This window comes from Hesperophylax consimilis, chromosome 13, assembly GCF_061612785.1.
Source record: "Hesperophylax consimilis isolate HC1 chromosome 13, BYU_Hcon_1.0, whole genome shotgun sequence".
In the NCBI taxonomy this organism is placed as follows: Eukaryota; Metazoa; Arthropoda; class Insecta; order Trichoptera; family Limnephilidae; genus Hesperophylax; species Hesperophylax consimilis.
Window position 1 is genome coordinate 32543332 of NC_142848.1, and position 20042 is coordinate 32563373.

Consider the following 20042-nt stretch of genomic DNA (forward strand, 5'->3'; position numbering starts at 1 on the left):
CATATTATGCCTTAAGGAACTTATTTCTTATCGGGGCCTTCCATGTGAAGTTAATATGTTGAGCCTTAGCCCGGGTATCCATCGTGGATGTAGTCAGCTTCGAATCCTCCATGTCGAAGATCAACACCAGATGTAAGCGGAGATAACGGTGGTGGGGTGGTCGAAGCGATGAAGTCGGTGGCTCGACACCGCGTTAATAATATACCGCCCCCCTCAGAGTGAAGGCCCTGAGCTCGTGCCCCACTTAAGTCACTGTAAGTCACTTCTTCATATTGAATAAGCAAGAATTTTTTTTTATAAGGCCAAGAAGACGCAAATGCACTAGATCAAGGCTGCCCAACCCCAGGCCCGCGGGCCATAATGTGGCCCGCGAACGAATTATAAGTGGCCCGCGTGAACCATTTTCAAAAAACCCGCCAATCCGCCAATCCGCCAATTTGAAAAAGTGTCGCGGGCCTGCTGTAAAACAAACAATGCCGCTTGCGCGCGGTCACCAGTGTTGCCAACGAAGGCGATATATCGCCATTTGGTCTACTCAGACCGAGAATCAGCGACGAAAAAATCTAACCTGTTGAACTTACTTTTTAAACAAAAATACACCGGTTTTGATATAGTATCTGTTGCGTCCGAAATGGAATCTTTTAGCAACCCCCCCCCCCATGGAATTCGAAAAATTGTCGTGGGGAATCACATATGATGTTTTTGGGTGCGCGGAATTTTTTCTCAGCGAAGTTCCGTAACAACCCCCCCCCCCCCCCCTCCCCCATGGATTAAAAATATTTGGTGGGGAGCACTCATTTTGATTTTTTTTGCCGTCAGGTATTCAGTGGCCCGCCAGTGATTCAAAATCGTCAATTTGGCCCAACTGTTAAAAAGGTTGGGCAGCCTTGCACTAGATGAAGGAATGTTTACACGTCACTTTTGCGTGTAGGGACACTTAAAAGAAATGTAACAATAAGATAAAAACAAGAGAAAAAGACATTAATCCATTACAAAAAAACAGTAAGCACTGTTTATTGTGATTATTAATTAGCTTGTGATTAAAAAATAACATATTAGCTTATCGACCGGATACACCTGCCTTCGAACTTATCAGTCACCATCATTAATAATAATGATCATGAATTCATTAGCTATCGTGAATTGGCCATCGGTATCCAATCGGTAGACAACATATCCTCCAGAGATAGAGAAAGGTATAAAAGGAGGCGAGGTTGTAAGATTCTGCTAATAGTGGTTTGCGATCTATTGAGGGATTGTTGATTGACTGAAGCCATAATGAAGATCCTATTGGTTTTGATGATGGTTGCGCTGAGTGTGATGGCTATGCCCAACAAGGAGGCCAAGCTAGACAAGGCAGATGATGACATTCCTGGAGGTCTCAACAGAACCGAAACTCCTCAGGTCAGTAATCCTTATCTATCTAACCTATCCAGCCTTTCAACTACTACTCGAATGTTTTTGTTTTTATGTCTTCGTTAAGATTTTCAGTTAAATATCAGGACTTTTTACGTTGTGTTATTTAAAATCGTAAGTATCTTAAACTTTTCGTGATGAAATTCTTCATAATGTCCGCAGATTAAACTATTACTGGCGTTTTTTTCACATGAATGGAAAGAAACACGTTTTTTCTAAGAAAGTAAGAATACATTCATTGTATACAATGACTTTTATTTAAAGAAATAAACAATGTTTATTTGGTCTCACTCTAGAGCAGGGGTTCCTAACCCCGTGCCCGCCACTATTCAACAGTGAAATAATTTTTTCAAAAACATTAATTAAAAATGTGATTTATTTTTACTTATTTGTTAGAGTTTTAATTTTTTGAGTGTCTAGGTTTATTAAATACGTTCGCATGTTTGCGATATTGTATGTATGAGTGGTTCCTTTGCTGACAGTACTTGTCGCAACCTCTCTAGCGGCGAGCCAGACAGCACTCTTCACGCTAGCCTGGAACGGAGAGTTCAATTTGCACATCACTCCTTTTACACGCAGAAAACCCGAAGTGAACGAACGCCACGAACTGAGCCGATGAACGCAGAAGGCGCCAAAACACGTGGCACATGACTCTGCCAGCTCTGTCTGTCAGTGAAAGCAATAAGCATGGCCAGGACAGCCAAACTGACAGTAGTCACGTGCTAATACCGTCCCGATCGGTTCGGCGATCATCGGCTCACTTCGGGTTTTCGGCGTGTACAAGGAGTGATGTGTAAATTGCATTCCCCGCCTGGAACCGCGTTGTTGCCATTTTGATTGCGATTGCTGCCCCGAGTTTGTCGATTAAAAATAGGTGGTGCCCGCCACCCTACCGATATTTTAGAATGTGCTCTAGAGTACAAAAAAGTTGGGAACCCTTGCTCTAGAGTCTCCCTGGACCATACTTTTTTTTAAAATTATACAAATATTCCTGTTCATTATAAAAGTTTAAGAAAAAATATTTTGAGTATATTACAAAAACAGCGTAAGTGTTTTTTAAATGACTTTTGATCAAATTTTTAATGTAGTGTCTAATTTTTTAATGTTTTCTCCGAATTATTCTGCATGTTATCTGTGAAACATAATGTGTGTTTTCAAATCTCCCTGAAATTTTGTTTTCTTGAAGGACAAACTGAACACCTCGCTCTTTTCCAAATATACGGAGACGTAGGTTAATTCTTGTAAATGTGTAATTTGGTTCAGTGTGTTATCATTGGGAATTAATTGCGACATTACACTACGAGCTTTTAATTTAGATGTAAAACAATAACTTCGTGTTCTAAAATGTTGAGAGAATTCTAAGTGTTCTCTTTTTAAAGGCGGTTATTCTTTTTTCATGGGGGCTGGACAAAATGTTGCGAAAAATGTCGTTTACAATGTTTGGCTGAAACATCTGATAATAATTATCATCCCGTTTTGTTTCACAGTCGTCTTTCATTATCTTCTTTTCTGTTTCACTCACTTCTGAAAAAACCTTTTTCTTAATCAAACCCACTTAAAATTGATTCACAATTTTAAAATAATGCACCTAATTCCGTTAAAAAATTATCTTTCGTTTACCTGTCTAAAATTTACGTGAAGACTGTAAATCAGAGAAATTAATAAAATTGGGACAAGTTGTTTCCGAGAATTTGAATAATTCATCAAATTTCAAAGTTGATTTTCACGATCTGTGAAAGTTCTATTCAAGTTCTGTTCTTATATCACTATTGGACAGTTGTTTCACACAACAAAAATAATAACAGAACACGAATAGAAACGTCATAGAACTTGAAAATCAACTTTGAATTTTTTATGAATTGTTCAAATGTTATATGAAACAACCCGTCCTAATTTTAGAGGGCAATCGTGCATAATTCCATGCATTCCCATTTTTCACCTATTTTTTTTATTAATTTAGTCATTAGGAGATGTTAAATCGGATTAGATAAAAATGCAAGAAAATATGTTTTTAATCCCAGGGCAATCAAAACATAGTTTAATTCGTTTTTTTATTTATTTTATCTGTAATCATTTCCTGCGTTTGAGATGGTTTCGATAATTATTATCATCTAATAATGTTGCTAAATATGTTTTTTTTTTTTAAATTTTAAGATTGAGTAGTAAGTATAATATAATAAACAATGGAATTAAGGAATATTTATTTATTTATTAACGGACATCGTCCAAATTACAAAATAATAACACGAATAAAGTAAAATGAAAAATACAGGAGTAGACAAAGGTACATGAAAGCAAAGACATGTGGTAGATATAATATAAGAAAATAAAGTGACAAGTCGAATCAAGTCAAGAATACGCTGTGGGTCAGGACCACAGGACACTTATAATATTCCGTCACTTGTTTAGCGACTGGCAAAAATCATTCAGACTTATACCATAAAAGTTAAGGTTTTGACTTGAGTTGACCAGTCTACACATTCTGGACAATGGTGAATAATATCCATAATTTGTCGAATGATGGTTGAGGAAGAGCAGTTCATTATTTCTGAGTATTTGCGAGGGGATATTGAAGGGAATGAGTTGCAGTAGAGTAGGTGAATCAATAATACCATTTATAATTTTGAAGAAGCAAATGAGGTCATTTCTTTCCCGACGGACTTCCAAAGGAGAGAGGTTTAGAGTTAGTTCAATTTCATCATATGAGTATTTGCCTTTTTCTAAACCTAGCTTCCTAGCAATCCCTCTTAAGAACCGATATTGAACAGATTCAATGCGTCGAATGTGGACAGCATAAAAAGGAGACCAAATAACACAAGCATATTCAAGATGGGGGCGAACCAAGGAGCAGTAAAGAGTTCTAAGGGTATTTACGTTTTTGAAGTCCGAAGTGATTCTAGTGATGAAACCAAGTAGTTTGAGGGATTTATTAACGATTGCAGTTATGTAATCCCGAAAAGAAAGCTTGCTATCAAGAGAGACACCAAGGTCTTTAATAGATGTAACAGTTGTTGATAATCGCAATTTTTTGATCTATAGAAGGATATAATTTTGCATTTATCGACATTTAGTTTCAAACAATTAATTTTACACCAATCATTGAAAGAGTCGATATTCGATTGGAAAAGAAGGCAGTCATCGTGATTTTTTATTATCTTTAGAATCTTATTGTCGTCCGCAAAAAACCAAAAGCGTGTATGAGAAAAAATACTAATAATGTCGTTTATAAACAAGTTAAAAAGAAGCGGTGCTAGATGTGCTCCTTGAGGTACGCCGGACGTTACTTCAATAATAGTAGACACAAAGTTGTTTAATTTAACTCTTTGTTTTCTATTGCTCAAATAAGAATTAGAGAATGATAGCAAGGGGTTTCTAATACCGATAGCATATAATTTGGCCATAAGGATTGAGTGGTTTACTTTGTCGAAAGCTTTAGAGAAGTCGCTATATAGAACATCTATTTGTAAGTTATCTTCTAGGCCATTGAGGATGTAATTGGTAAAGGATAGTAAGTTAGTAGTAGAAGATTTAGCAGATCTAAATCCATGCTGTTCCCCGATCAGTACATTTTTAAAGATAGGTGTTATTTTCTTCGTGATTATTGACTCAAATATTTTAGGAATATGGGATAGTATCGATATGGGTCTATAGTTTTCTACGTTCGACTTATTGCCTGATTTGAAAAAAGGTCTGATATAAGAAACTTTCCAGGAGTCTGGAAAAGTGGCAGATGATATTGACAAGTTATATAACAAACAAATTGGCTTAAATATAGTAAATTTACATTCCTTCAGTAATATTTCTGGAATATCATCAGGACCAGTGCTTGTTTTGCTGGGGAGATTTTTTAAGGAGTTGAAGACATCTATAAGTGTGATTTGGCAATTATTTAAATCAATAGTATTAGTATAGTTGAGTGGAGGGATAGTGCACGAGGTATCAGAATAGACGGAGGAGAAATGTTCAGCGAAAAGGTTAGCAATGTCGAGACCGTTGGTAGCATGATTTTCATTAAAGAACATACTTGGAGGGAGATCATTATCATTAGTACTTTTTTGTTTAACAAATTTCCAGAATTGTTTAAGATTAAGATTTAATTGTGTCTCAGTGAGTTCGATGTAGGATTTGTAGTACCTAACAGATTCGATTTTGGATAGTTCTCTTAGCTGAGAAAATTTATGATAATGCGCCAAGTTGTTCGTACATTTGAATAATTTGTGTATTTTCTTTTTCTCGATTATCAACTTCTTTAGTTTCATGCTGAACCAAATAGGAAACTTAGGCTGGAAATAAGTTCCCTTAGGTACAAATAAGTCTATGGCATGAGTTATACATTCGTTGAATTTAAACGTAGCATCGTTAATATTGATGTTCGATTCAAGAAATGTCCAGTCAGTTTGGGCGAGATATCTGTTCATGCTAGTATAGTCACCTTTGTTAAATTTGTAGTGGTATGTAACCCTTGATTTTAAGGTAACATTTTTGAAAGGATTAGTGAAGTTGATATCGAGTGGTGGGTGATATTTATCTATTGGTAGTAATGAGTCAGAAGCTTCACTAACACAAACGCTAGGCGTGTTAGTAAAGATCATTTCAAGACAGTAACCTTGACAGTTATGGATCGAGTTTAGCTGGAACATGTTCAAGTAAGCAAATAGATTCATTATTATAGAAGCTTGAAGGGAAATATTACTAGGAGTTTTCACACCATGATTGTCATTAAGCCATATTACATTCGGTAGATTGTAATCACCGCAAATAATTAATGAATCGGCATTTATAGAAATACGTTCAACTGCTTCAGTATGTGACTTGTAGATATCTGTTGAAGAGGATGGGGGAATGTAGATACAACCAATGATAAGTTTCTTGGAGCCAAGATGAACACAAACAAATAGTTCTTCAGATACATCATTACGAGAATCAAGAATGTGGCAAGGGTATTTTTTTAACACATATCATAACCCCACCACCTCTAGACTTTATTGAAGATGAGGAGCGGTCACAGCGAAAAATATTATAATTATGCAGTCCAAGTTCGGTTGAAGCAATATTGTCTGATAACCATGTTTCAGAAAAATAAGAAATCATAAGGACTTATGTTTACGAAACATCTGAAGGCATTTAATTTAGTATTGAGATCGCGAATATTTTGATAATAGGAATAGAAAATTGTATTACTGGGATGACTATTCCGGTTCAGCCTAAAAAATTTACACGAGATAGTTCCCGTCTCTCAGCGGCTTGGCGGGCTGGACAGTCAGGGGAGCCAGTGTTGTGTGTGGCCGGTTTCCTGAAGAACTTGCAGGTGGCGCATGATGGTGGCTTGTCGGGCGTCGGGCAAGTATCACGATTGTGTCCAGGTTTTCCACAGTGGGAACAGGTTGGCGTGTCAGCGTTACACTTTCTCGCAGTATGTCCATAGAGTTGACAATTTCCACATTTAAGATTGTCGATCCAGTCCCTTACAGAATGTACCTGCCAGTCCATAACTAGTTTGGAGACGCGAATGAGGGAGTGGCGAACATAGGGAGGAACTCGTAAGACGTGGATATACCGCCCAGTGCGAGGTCCAACTTTATGTGAGAACTGCAACTTATCTTTTAAATCATTTAGTTGTAGACTAGTTTCTTCGTGAGTTTGTTGATGTATAGCCAAGGTGATGTTCTCGAGGGGTAGAATTTGAGGTAAGCCGTGGATAGCTATCCGAGGAAGTTTATGGGAAGCAACGGCAGCTTTCAGACCGGCGTTGGATAGGGTCGGTGCATTGGCCAGTTTAATGGCCTCGGCATCAGTACTGGGATGCACGACTACACCTCCATTCCTTATTTCTCGTACTCCCGTGATTGTAATTTATTCTATTTTCAATTGAAATCTTTAACCTTATCCAATTGTCTATGTTAAATTTCTTGGTTCAGTGACCTGTTACATACCTGTCACTTTGTTTATGAAAGATTGATTTTATCACTAGTATTAGACTTTTCGTATGCTATAACACTATTCACCACTGGTTTAATCACTGTTTAACATGTGGGACAAATAATCATAGGAATTGGTGACTTTTTCAATTTAATTTTGAGAATTATCGCGGAGCGAACCGTAGCCATACGCCACACATATTAAAAGGGCAACAGATCAAAACGCCCCTGACGTCATTTTAACCTGTTCGGAGCGACATTACCTTGCAATGTTGAGAGATTGACAACTCTTGTGGTGTCTCTATGTGAAAACGCACAAGAGTCCCAACTGCTCCCAACCGTCTGGAGACAGTGAGACTATGGCATCCCCAATTGGGGTGTGTTGTGAGGCTGAAGGTAGTGAGGAGGAGACGGATATAGGAAAGAGGAAGATGCCGAATTACATTGCACAATTAAAGACATACAGATAGACAGTTACAGTCGTAAAAAGACAGTGAACAGATATAAATTATAACAATCATATAGACATACCTGTGTCTTAAATTAAAACAGCGACATTGTTAACATTCCAGTTTGTCATGCTGACCTTCGAAGACGACGTGAGCCCCTTTAACATCCCATACTACAGGCAGGCCCTGTACGGTCGCAAGAACCCCAACAACTGCCCCGTGGCGGCTACCTTCTTCATCACGCACGAGTACACCGACTATTCGCTGGTGCACGAGCTGCATGCCAACGGACAGCAGATCAGTCTCCACTCCATCACCCACTCGATGCTGACCAACCTCTCCCTGCCCCAGCTTTTGCAGGAGTTCACCGAACAGAGGACTCTGACCAGTTACTTTGCCAAGATCCCCGAAGAAGACATTAAAGGTAAATATTATAAAAGCAACGCATAGTGATTTGGTCGAATGTCGAATATTATCGCAAACTGAAGAATGGAGAAAATTACAATTGCAAATGAGATAGATAGAAGGCAAACCCTTACAACACAAAACGCAAAATGATATCTACTGGAGCTGGAAACCCAAATCAACCAAAAGACAATCTCCAAAAGGTTACGAATAACCTGAAAATATTTTAAAATATACTACCACCACCAATCGCTCATGTAGTATATTTAAACCGAATGAAGTTTGTTAAAATGTATCTTTCGTCACCTTGCAGTCTATAGTGGGAGACTATTTTCGGAACCTGGTATAGTGTACAAAGAAAAATGCAATCGTGTGCTACCAGCAAACGCAGAAAACTGTTTTTTATTCGCTTCTATTTGCACTCTCTTTTGGAATGAAATGCGTTTTTATTTTATTTTCATTTTCAGCCGAATAGTAAGTAGACAGTATTTGGTAAAATAGACGAATACCAAATATTGGGCGGTTCCAAATATTCGTTGCATCTCTTGTAAATCTTGTTCATGGTGCCAAACTTCGGGGGTTTTAGTACCTACTCACATATACTACTATTCTTACCTACAGAGTTTTCCAATAAGAGGTGTTATTTTGATACTCAATCGTAAAAGATCAATGGTTTCGTTGCTTATGTGACACGTAGAGCCGTCTTGTTAAAAGTAAACGTTGTCCAAATCAATATCATCCAATTGCAGCCATAAAAAATCATTAATCATCTCTCGATAGCGCAATCCATTCACCGTAACTGTTGCTCCAGCCTCATTTTCGAAAAAGTAAGGCCCAATGACTCCGCCGGACCATAAACCGCACCAAACAGTCTCACGTTGAGGATAGAGAGGCTTTTCAACAATAACTCTTGGGTTTTCTGAGCCCCAGATGCGACGATTTTGCTTGTTGACGAAGCCACCGAGGTGGAAATGGGCCTCATCACTCAAGATGATTTGCATTTGATTCACATATGTGAATTTTAATAATTTCAATGCGTTGTTGAAGCATGTATCGTTCCATTTTTATTAATGGCGTAGTTTCTGCTTGTCAAATGTCAAAAAATGACAGCTTCAAAAGTAACATCTACCGAAATAGCGGGCTATTCAAAATAACACCTCTTATTGGAAAACCCTGTAGTTTCCCTCCACATTTTCTTCATCATCATCCTACTAGCTCCGAATTGTTAGAAGTCTTGAAGAACTTTATTATTTTCATTTTATTTTAATGTTGATCCCTAAGTTTTCTATAACTATTTAAAATGTGCCATTTTCGTTTTGCCGCCAAAATCATCTTCGTTTTAAATAAATCTATTTGAATTTCGATTTTCGTTAATGAAAGAACGCAAATCTTGGAGGTGGAAACTAACCCACTTCCCCACCTCCGATCGAGCTGAAACTCGGTGCATTATATCATCTTTTAGGCAATCAAGCATATATTTTTTTTAAAGAAAGACAAACATTCCCGGGTTACGAATAACCTGACAATATTTGAAAATCTCCTATATACAACCACCACAGTAAGCGGAAAATGTTGCTTGTGTTGTGATGGAGGACTTATCAAGCCGAGGAATTGAAGACACTACCCCTGTGTGGGACCCAAACGCGATGTCAACTCAGCCACCGACGGTCAATATGCACGTTAAAATAAAATCATTTCTCATTGAATAACATTACAGCAGTTAATATACGAAATAAATGTCGGCTCTACTTAATCGGGATTTGGCTCAGCTGTTAGCGCGGTTTACTCCAGTCCCCGGGGAGAAAGTTCCAATGACTAAGAAAAATACCCTCTATTCACCTCGGTCAAACAATTTTTTTAAAGTTTGCCATGTAATATTGGCACTTTTAGTGCAATTTACTTACACCTTAATGCGTGACAAATTAGTGCGAAAACTACGAAATCGAAGGCACGACAATTAACGTTTCTTTTGCTTGCCACTTTGAGATTTATTAGTATATTTTGTAATGTCATTGATTCCAGGTATCCGCTTGCCCTTCTTCCTGTCCAGCATCAACCAGTTCGATATTTTGAAGCAGGGCGGCTTCCTGTACGACATGTCCTGGACCCTCTTCCAGCCTAGCATGTGGCCCTATACCACCGAGGATTTGAGCACCCAAGAGTGCCTAACCGGCCCCTGCACCTCAGAGTCCAACTCCGACGTCTGGGTCATCCCCGTGAATAACTGGAAGGATCAAAACCAGAATCCCTGCTCGATGGTTGACGCCTGCTCTGCGATGTAAGTAAACATCAGGATGATTGGTGGTGTTCTGTGTAGTATAAACAAGGAGGATGAGGAATTGAACCTGTCATGGACCATTCAAAACTACATCCAGCCCGGTCAATAATCGGTCAGGGTGTTCGGTGACGTTCTGAGTCAGGTTGGCAAGTTTGAAAATGATTCGAGGTGGTGATTTACCTCAGAGAGATGAGCAATCAGTAAAAGTATCAATATAGCTAAACAAGATGATTGAGGTTTGATAAAATAATTTGAGAATTACGTGCTCCTTGTACACTTATTACTCTCTTCGGACTAGACATTAGCATAAACTATCAATTGGAACAATTCCAGCCCAGAAGATGTTGAAGGCTTAACCCAATGGATGATTGGAGAGTTCAACAAGCAGTACAACGGAAACCGCGCCCCGTTCGGCTTCCACTTGCACTCTGCCTGGTTCTCTGTTACCATCAACCCCAACCACCTGCCCGCATACATTGCCTTCCTTGACTACCTGCAGACCCTTCCTGATGTCTACCTGGTTAGTTGCCAATCACCATTACTTAATTATTTATTTAAATTTTATTAACCTGATCTAAGCGGATGTCACACATGTGACCCGTGGACGGCTATCCTCGTACGGGAATGTCGCATATAATAGGTTTCACTAAAACATGTGCATTGTTTCATGTGATGAAATAGATTGCCAGAGAGAGAGTAGTCACAAAATTGGATCGAGTGATAAGCTTGACTATCTTAGATGTATTTGACATCGAACGTCTAATTATCTTGCCAAGATGTCAGGAGAACGATTTCCGCACAAAATACTGGCAGCAATTACAGAGAGAAGATGTCTAATTGGCCACTCCAGGCGAAGCTGCGGAATGTAACTAAAAAGACTGTGCAAGATGAAGCTATGCTTGCTATGGACGGAGGACAACCTGGAAGCACCTTGTTAAAGCGATTAGTCCACAGCACGTGGGGAAGAATTTGAGAAATACAATACACTGGTTTGCATTCATTAAATACCACCGACGACATCGCTTCACCAAAAAGAAATTTTCTGAATAAATATGAACATCTAGTTATAATATAATTAACTTACAGCCTGCACATCATGCTAATTGAATATGTTGGATTATACTTTAATATTTGTGAATGTTACTCATTAATTATTAGATATTACAATACTATTTTTTACAATTCTAGGCTTCAGGATCTCAGATCATCGACTGGGTAAAGAACCCAGTTCCATTTTCCCAGATGCAGCCCGGAGACACAGAGTGCCAGAAGACATACGCTCTTTTCTGCCAACCCTTGAATTGCCAATTGAAGAAGGGAGATGTAAGCACTATTCATTCATTATTAGATGACTATCCAACTTCCTTCCCATCTCTCAGAGCACGTGCGTTCGAATTCGTAGCGCACCCTGATCCATCGATCGCAATGGGAGAGTGCTCTTGTCTGGGGTGGTATATTCGCATTGTATTGAGCTTGGAGAGAACTTGTAAAGCAGGAATGTTCTGCCTAAAAATCCGAAGTATTAAACGGAAATGAGTCAGAAAAACAATAAATTACGATATAGGAATCAAAACATTTGCCAAGAGGAGCTCCTCCTAGTATTAAACAGCATCAAAACCAATAAAACACCTTACGAGTTGAAAAACCTGTGTGAAAATATCCATATATTTAGATGTTCCCAGATTAACACAAATGTATTTGGAATTGTTTCAATTTAAAACTCACGATCCGTGCATTTCATTAAAACGTAGTAATTTCAGTGAAAACTGTTGAAATTTTACATTTTTAATACATATTTAGACATCCGCAAAAACAAAATACTAATTATATTAAAACAACAGATTTGGACTTGTTGCAGTTTAATACTGGGCCATCGAATCGATCATTTTGATTGAATAAAAAATGTATTGAAATTGTGTTGTAACACTTAATATGAAAATAAGATTTGGAATCAAAAATTTATACATTAAATTTTTTTTTTAATATGGAACACCTGTAATAATTTCAGTTTTGTGGAACAACTGGCCAATAATGATTTAGGACGGGTTGTTTCGGAGAATGTGAACAATTCTTCAAATTTCAAAGTTAGTTTTTAAGTTCTGTGAAAGATTTTTTCAAGTTCTGTTATTATTTAATTTCTGTCAAGCAACTAGCCTATAATGATATAATAACAGAACTTGAATAGGACTTTCACAGAACCCGAAAATGAACGTTGAAATTTGACTAATTGTTCAAGTTCTCCGAAACAACCCGTCCTCAATAACAGAACTTGAATAGAAGCTTCAAAAAACTTGAAAATCAACCTTGAAATTTGATGAATTGTTGATTTGCTGAAAAATTCTGTGAACCAACCCGTCCTAAGTGTTCCATATATTTTAATATTTTTGTTAATTTCAATACATTTGTTTTTTCAATCATATTGTTCGACGCGTCCTTGGACGGATTGTTCCGGAGAATTTGAACAATTCATCAAATTTCAATGTTCATTTTCGGGTTCTGTGAAAGTCCTATTCAAGTTCTGTTATCATATCACTATAGGCTAGTTGCTTGACAGAACTGAAATAATAACAGAGCTTGAAAAAATCACAGATATTGAAAATTAACTTTGAAATTTGAAGAATTGTCAAATTCTCCCAACAACCCGTCCTTGCACTTTACTGTTAAAAGTTTTTTTATGTTATACTAGTATTAAAAAAAAATTAAAAAACACAGTTGAACAGTTGAAACTGTTGACAGTTTACAGTTGGCTGTTGACAATTTAGTAAAGCCTTCATAAGGCGAAACAGCTGTCAAGCGTAGTAATAATAATAATAATAATAATACAAATCAAATTAATGATTTATGTAGAAAATATTTGGCTTTTCCGGAAACTATAGAACATATATATCGGGATGTTCTATATTAGCACCGTCCGAGTATACATTTAGGCACAATCAAGTTTTAAAAATAATTCACCAAAATTTGGTAATTAAACATAACTTGATTGACTGCCGTAATATAATACCATATTATGAATATGATCCAAATTCATTTTTAGAAAACGAATTTTATAAAATATATTATGATAAAACTATACTAACAGACCGAGCGATTAGTCATAATAGACCCGATATAGTTTTACATAACAAAATTAACTTATATCATTGATGTCCATATATGATACCACTGGACTATGACGGCCGGCATAGTCCAGTGGTAACGCATTGGACTGCCATTCCGAAGGTCGCGGGTTCGAACCCGGCGTGCGCAAATAAATTTTATTTGATTAATTTGTGTTATTTCACAATTAATTAATTAAAATAATATATAGTATATTTGCGGCACGTTCCAGAGTGGAAGATACTACCAGTATCGCCCTGGTGTAAGACCACCATTCAGAATTGAAACGTTGCTCCAAATGGCTTTAGCCGTGTTTAGTGACTAGATCTGAATAGCCAGGTACTTCCCCACCTTCCTCTTTCCCTTCCCCACTTACCTTCAGCCTCACAACATCCCCCAATTGGGGATGCCATAGTCTCACTGGCTCCAGACGGGAGCAGTTGGGACTCTTGTGAGGTATTCACTATAAATAAAAAAAATATGTCGCTTTTCCAAATTCCTTTAATATTCAAAAATCTGTTAATGAAAAAAATGAGAAAATACACAGATTTAGGAAATGAGATAAAAAGAATTTGGCATTCTCAGACTATAAAAATATTACTATTTATTATTTCGGCTACTGACATTATACCTAGCTCTCTCATTAAAAATTTAGGCGTATTAGATCTATCAAAAAATTTATGTATAAAAAATTCAAAAATCAGTCATTTTAAATACATGTATGATAACGAAAGAATTTTTAAGTATTTATGTTGAGGGATCAATAGGATTTATAGACCCTGCTAGGAGTTCTACCGAGCCGAACCCTCTGATACGAAAATATCTGGAGTCGGTGAATTATTTTCCCATTTGATCTCTGGTGAGTTGACGTGTAGTTCTTGTATTGTTTTGTAATTATTTTGCTTATATAATGCACTTGCATAATGTTCATTGACTAGATGATCATTTGTGGAAAAGTGTGTGGAAGAGTTTAGTTTTTCCTATGGGGAAGATTTAACCCGGACATAAAGTGGGAAATTATAGTTACACAACAAAACTTGTTTATAAATGAACTCTTTTTTGTAAGTTTAATATACAAAAGATAAATTCAAAAGTAAAATGGATTTCTAAAATTGTACGTGAAAACAACAAAATCGACTAAATGTGCGCGTAACCAGAACTTAAACTGTTAACTATTTCAAATAGTTTGGAAATACTATAATCTGATTTATTTACCAATATTGTTTCCAGGTTGATCGTTGGATGACATCTTGTACTGACAGCTGCCCCAAGTCCTACCCATGGTTGGGAAACCCACTCGGGACAATGTAAATAGCCTGAACCGTTTCAGATGTCAGAGATCCAATCAGGAGAATGTGCGAATTGTTTAATCATAATCAAAACCTGAAGAATTCTGACATGTTCTTTGATTCGTGCAATACTTTTAATAGAAAAAATGTAATTTTCTATAATAAAAAAATAACTTCAACACTCGAAACTTTGTTTATAGATGGCGTATCTTTTATCATTTCTCTGTGTAACTCTTTTTTTTCCGTTGAACTTTTAACAACAAATATTTGTGCACTTTTTCTATGTAACGTAATTTTTCCCTTAAATTTTGTATGAAAAATATTCGTAGAGATTTATTTGTATGCTGCTAATATTAATTTTTGAGAAATGGTTAGGACGTAGGCTAATAACTCTCCAGTATTATTGTCTTGTTAATTATTGATTATTACTGTATGTGTCCGTATTTTCTCATTAAATAAAAATGTGCAGAATAGACTGGCCAACTCAAGACCTTGATTTTTCTGAAATAAGTTCAGATGATTTTTGTGTATCACTAAGCAAGTTAAGAAACATTAAGGACGGGTTGTTTCGGAGAATTTGAACAATTCTTCAAATTTCAAAGTTAATTTGCCAGTTCTGTGAAAGATATTTTCTAGTTCTGTTATTATTTCAGTTCTGTCAAGCAACTAGCCTATAATGATATAATATCAGGACTTTAATAGGACTTTCACAGAACTCACAAATTAACGTTGAAATTTGATGAATTGTTAAAATTCTCCGAAACAACCGGTCCAAAGACTTCTGGCGAGGCCTTTCACTTCACCTGTCACTTATATTTGCTTATGTTTATCTGTCTTTTATATCTGCTCTAATTTACCATCCTTTATCAATAATTTACCTTTTTATTCTTATTCAGTCTAAGTCTCCTTTCAGTGTCAGGGAATTAAATCTGAACTGATTATTACACATCTTAATAATACGCTGCAACAAATTCATCAAATAATGTTTCAAAATAAACCTGAGAATAACTTATTGAAAAATGATTTCAGCATCACTTTTAAACCCTAGAAGATTATGATATTTTTTAAACAAGGCCTTTCTGCTTGGAAGGTATCTGTGGGCGGCGTCCTAAATAAAGAAAATAAAAATCGTTTTCAGCCAAAATAACATCAATAATGCTATTTTTGTAATATTAGCACTCTACAACACCCAAAAATCACGAGCCGCCACTACCCTTGATACATTTTGATGAAATTTTGCAAACTTGATGTTCAAAATAAGAGGGATATTTAAACACAGGTGTCTTCTTGAGCCAAACCGCGCCTTGAGTTACTTGCATTTCGTCTAATGTGCATTCTAAAGTGAATCATTATATGACTTTTTTTTTGTATTAGGCAATTCACCCTAAAAAGAGTGCTATGTGCCGTTAAAGTTAGGGGAGATGGTTATAATTTTATGGGAAATCTATACGGGAATAGGAAATCTCAAATATTGAAGTCATTCAAGTCTATGAACTTGTATAGAACTGAGAAAATGCGAGAATTGTTGAGAGAAAGTAAATAAGGAATACTAAGGGGAGATTGGTGGGTGATTTTTATAAGTAAACGATAAATGCCTTTGAAAGATGAATGATTTTTACAATTAAAGAAAACATGATCAAGAGTCTCATTTTCCATGCCGCACTGGCAGAGTGGACTATCTAGGTCCCGGATTTTAAACAAATGGGATGCAATGGAGCAATGACCAATTCTCATTCTCGAGATTCAGGAAATAAATCTTTTGGATTTTTTCTTGCCGTGGAACCAAGGTTTACTTGGTATATGATTTTGTATTCCAGCATAAAAAGCACCAGTTCGGGTTTTCGTACTAGACCAATTTTCTTCCCAGGAGCGAATCATGTTGGATTTAAGAATTGGGATGACGTCAGAGATAGGAATTCTAAAATCTAAAGGATTAGAGCCAGAAATTGTTCCAAGTTTAGCTAGAGAATCGGCTTTCTCGTTACCCTCAATTCCCAAATGGCCCGGGACCCAAACCAATATTGTCTCGAAATTTAATTCATTTAAAGATTTAAGGGTGTTTCTGATATTATAAATAATATAGTCTTCTGGTTTATGGATATTTGAGGAAATTTTCAACACTGCGCTTAGTGAGTCGGTGCACAGTAAGGCTCGTCGAATATTGAAAAGCTGGATTTGACTCAAAGCTTGTTCAATTGCGAAGCATTCTGCAGTAAATATAGAAATTTCTTTAGGCAATTTATAAGACAAATCTAAATCGAATTCGGGAATGTGTACCGCAGCTCCACTATCTTTGTTATCAGACTTAGAACCATCTGTGTAAATAAGTGAAAATTCTGGAAACTTAGAAGATGTAATGTTTTTAAATTTTTCCTCAACATTTTGATTAGATGAGGTTAAAATATCAGTTCGGAAGTCTGAAGTTATAACGTTGGGGATATAATTGATAGAATCAAATGGAATAGTAAAAATAGGAAGGATAGGATCTTTTTGTAGATTTTGGAGGGAAGAGGACAGAGATTTGAATGAAAGAAAACTTTTTAAAAGGAGAGGAAGTCGATTTTTATCTGTCGATCTTTTTTCGTTATTTAAGTTATTGAACAAATAATCAAGGCTTTGTTCTAAAGGGTGACGCGATACATAAAAAGATTTAAAAATATATTTATCAGCCAGGAATTGTCTCCTCAAAATTAAGGGGGGAGAATTAATTGGAGAAGATTTCATCGCTCCAATAATTATTCTGAGCGCTTTCGACTGAATTCTTTCAAGTTTTTTGTCCAAATATTTAGGAAGGGGATCGAAAAGAAATGTTCCATAATCCAAATGGCTTCGCACTAGAGCACCATACATTAATTTAAGAGTAGTAGGATGAGATCCCCACCACACTCTGGAAACGGCTCGCATAATATTTAGCCCCTTTTCACATTTAGCCGAAATGTTCTGAATATGCGGGAGCCAGGAAAGTTTATGATCCAAAAGTAGTCCAAGAAATTTAATTTGCTTAACGATTTGAAGAGGGACATTATCAAAGCAGACAGAAAAGGGGGTATTTTTCTTTTGCGCGTAAAAGCCACTACTTTGGTTTTAGACGTAGCTAAATTCATCCCATTAGTCAACAACCAAACTTTAATATTATGTAAAGCCAAATTCAATTCCTTCGCAGCGCGCAATAGATTTTTGTGTGATAAATATATAAGGAAATCATCAGCAAAATAAAGTCGCTTGATAGATGAAGGAATTACATTGTCTAAATCACTTATATATATATTAAATAATAATGGACTGATTACGGACCCCTGAGGTAACCCCTTCCATAGTTTGCGATTTATCGTTTTTGAGGAAAAGTGGATAATAATGGATCTTTCTGTTAGTAAATTAATAATAAATTGAACAAGTTTCAAGGGAATTTTTATTTTAATTAATTTTTCTTTCAAAATGTTAATTAATACAACGTCGTAAGCTGGCGAAAGATCAAGAAATGTGGCCAGAGTGCAAGAATTAAGGGACTGAGATATACGGATGTCTGTTGTTAACACACTTAAATTATCTATGGTTGATTTCTTTTTCCGGAAGCCATATTGATTAGGAGAGATAATTCTGTTATTTTCAACAAACCATTCCAATCTGTTCTTTATCAAGTGTTTTGCTACTTTCATTAAACATGACGAAAGAGCAATAGGACGATAGGATGAGATTTCAGATGGATTTTTGCCTGGTTTTAAAATCGGAAGGATTTTTTGAACTTTCCAGACTTCCGGTATAAATCCTGTTTCGAACATGTAATTAATTAGGGATAAAAAATATTCAACCGACATATCTGAGAATGCTTTAATGAAACTATATAAGATTCCATCAGGGCCAGGAGAAGAGTCTGGAAGGGAATTGATTACTCGATTTAATTCACTTACTGAGAAAGGAGAGTCCAGCCAGCTAGAGTGAGATGGATAAGAAATAAAGGAAGGCATTTCCTCACATCTGGCAACTGACGGAGGAGCTATCTTATCAGCAAAACCTATAATAATTTCTTTTGGAATATGTTTGGAACGCTGGGGAGTATATGACGAACCGAATTTTTTTAAGTTGGACCATACGGATGACTGGGGAGATTCAGGGGACAAGCGTTCACAGAATTTTCGCCATCCAGACTGCTTTTTGTTTTTCAAAACGCGTTTCGCTTCTGCCTGGGCGCGTTTCACAGAAAGGTAATTTTCGAAAGACATACATTTACGGAAAATGGAAATTGCTTCTCTTCTGGATTTAACGACACTAGTGCATTCTTCATCCCACCATGGGGTGGAATGTTTTATCTTTATGTTTACATTACGTTTTTTAAGTGTTTTTTCTGCAGCTTTTATTATCATGCTAGGAAATAATTCACATTGTAAACTAGTGTTGACAAAGGAAGACTTAGATGCTTGAACAATGGAGTCTAATTCTGAAGAAAAATTTCTCCAATTCGCGTCTTTCGTTTTAAATTTAAAACTATTGTTCGAAAAGGAATGCGTGGAAGATAGATGATGGAAGGTAATTATTATAGGAAAATGGTCACTGGAAAGTGGATCTTTAAGAATGTTCCAAGAACATATGGGAATCACCGAAGATGAGCAAAGAGATAAATCGACTGCACTTTTCCGATGTTGAGGGGCAGTGAAACGAGTTGGAGATCCATCATTTAGAATACATAACTTATAGGTATCCATAAATTCTAATAGATTATGGCCAGAACGCTTTGTTAACTCACTGCCCCAAGAAGGAGAATGAGCATTGAAGTCCCCAAGTATCATATACGGGGGAAGAATCTGGGATATAAATGTTGACCATTCGTTTTCAACAAAAATTGTAGAGGGAGGGATATATATTGATAGTAATGTAATATCAGATACAACAGCTGCTACTATCTGAAAATTATTGGGGAGAGTGTTGAAAATAATTTTTTTAAAAGGGATAGAATTATGTATAATAAGAGCAGTGCCACCTTTGCCATCCAGTCTATCATGTCTTAGACAATGATATCCAGGAATCTTAAATTGGTATGAGGGTTTTAACCACGTTTCGGAGATGGCAGCAACTGAAATATTATGTTCATCAAGTAACTGTACAAGATCAATTTTGTTGGCGAATAGACTTCTATTATTCCATTGAAGTATTTTGCTCAGTTGCGGATACACCGGGAAGGCTAGAGAGTAAA

The 20042-nt window shown here is 36.5% G+C and overlaps 1 protein-coding gene across 1 annotated transcript; it reads left to right on the forward strand.

Moving 5' to 3' along the window:
• The first annotated feature begins 1244 nt into the window (after window positions 1-1244).
• LOC149418823 (chitin deacetylase 8-like) lies at window positions 1245-15920 on the forward strand. Its single transcript, XM_089638679.1, has 6 exons — window positions 1245-1404; window positions 7907-8207; window positions 10211-10466; window positions 10800-10986; window positions 11655-11789; window positions 14796-15920. Exons 1-6 carry the CDS (start codon window positions 1279-1281, stop codon window positions 14874-14876), a joined length of 1086 nt encoding a protein of 361 aa, XP_089494805.1. The 5' UTR covers window positions 1245-1278; the 3' UTR covers window positions 14877-15920.
• The last annotated feature ends 4122 nt before the right edge of the window (window positions 15921-20042 follow it).

Excerpts from the sequence above, each read along its gene's own strand:
- LOC149418823 (XM_089638679.1), top strand. The coding sequence starts at position 1,279 with ATGAAGATCCTATTGGTTTTGATGATGGTTGCGCTGAGTGTGATGGCT. Across the intron at positions 10,467-10,799 it reads GTTGACGCCTGCTCTGCGAT|CCCAGAAGATGTTGAAGGCT; the intron begins GTAAGTAAACAT and ends GAACAATTCCAG. Across the intron at positions 10,987-11,654 it reads CCCTTCCTGATGTCTACCTG|GCTTCAGGATCTCAGATCAT; the intron begins GTTAGTTGCCAA and ends TTACAATTCTAG.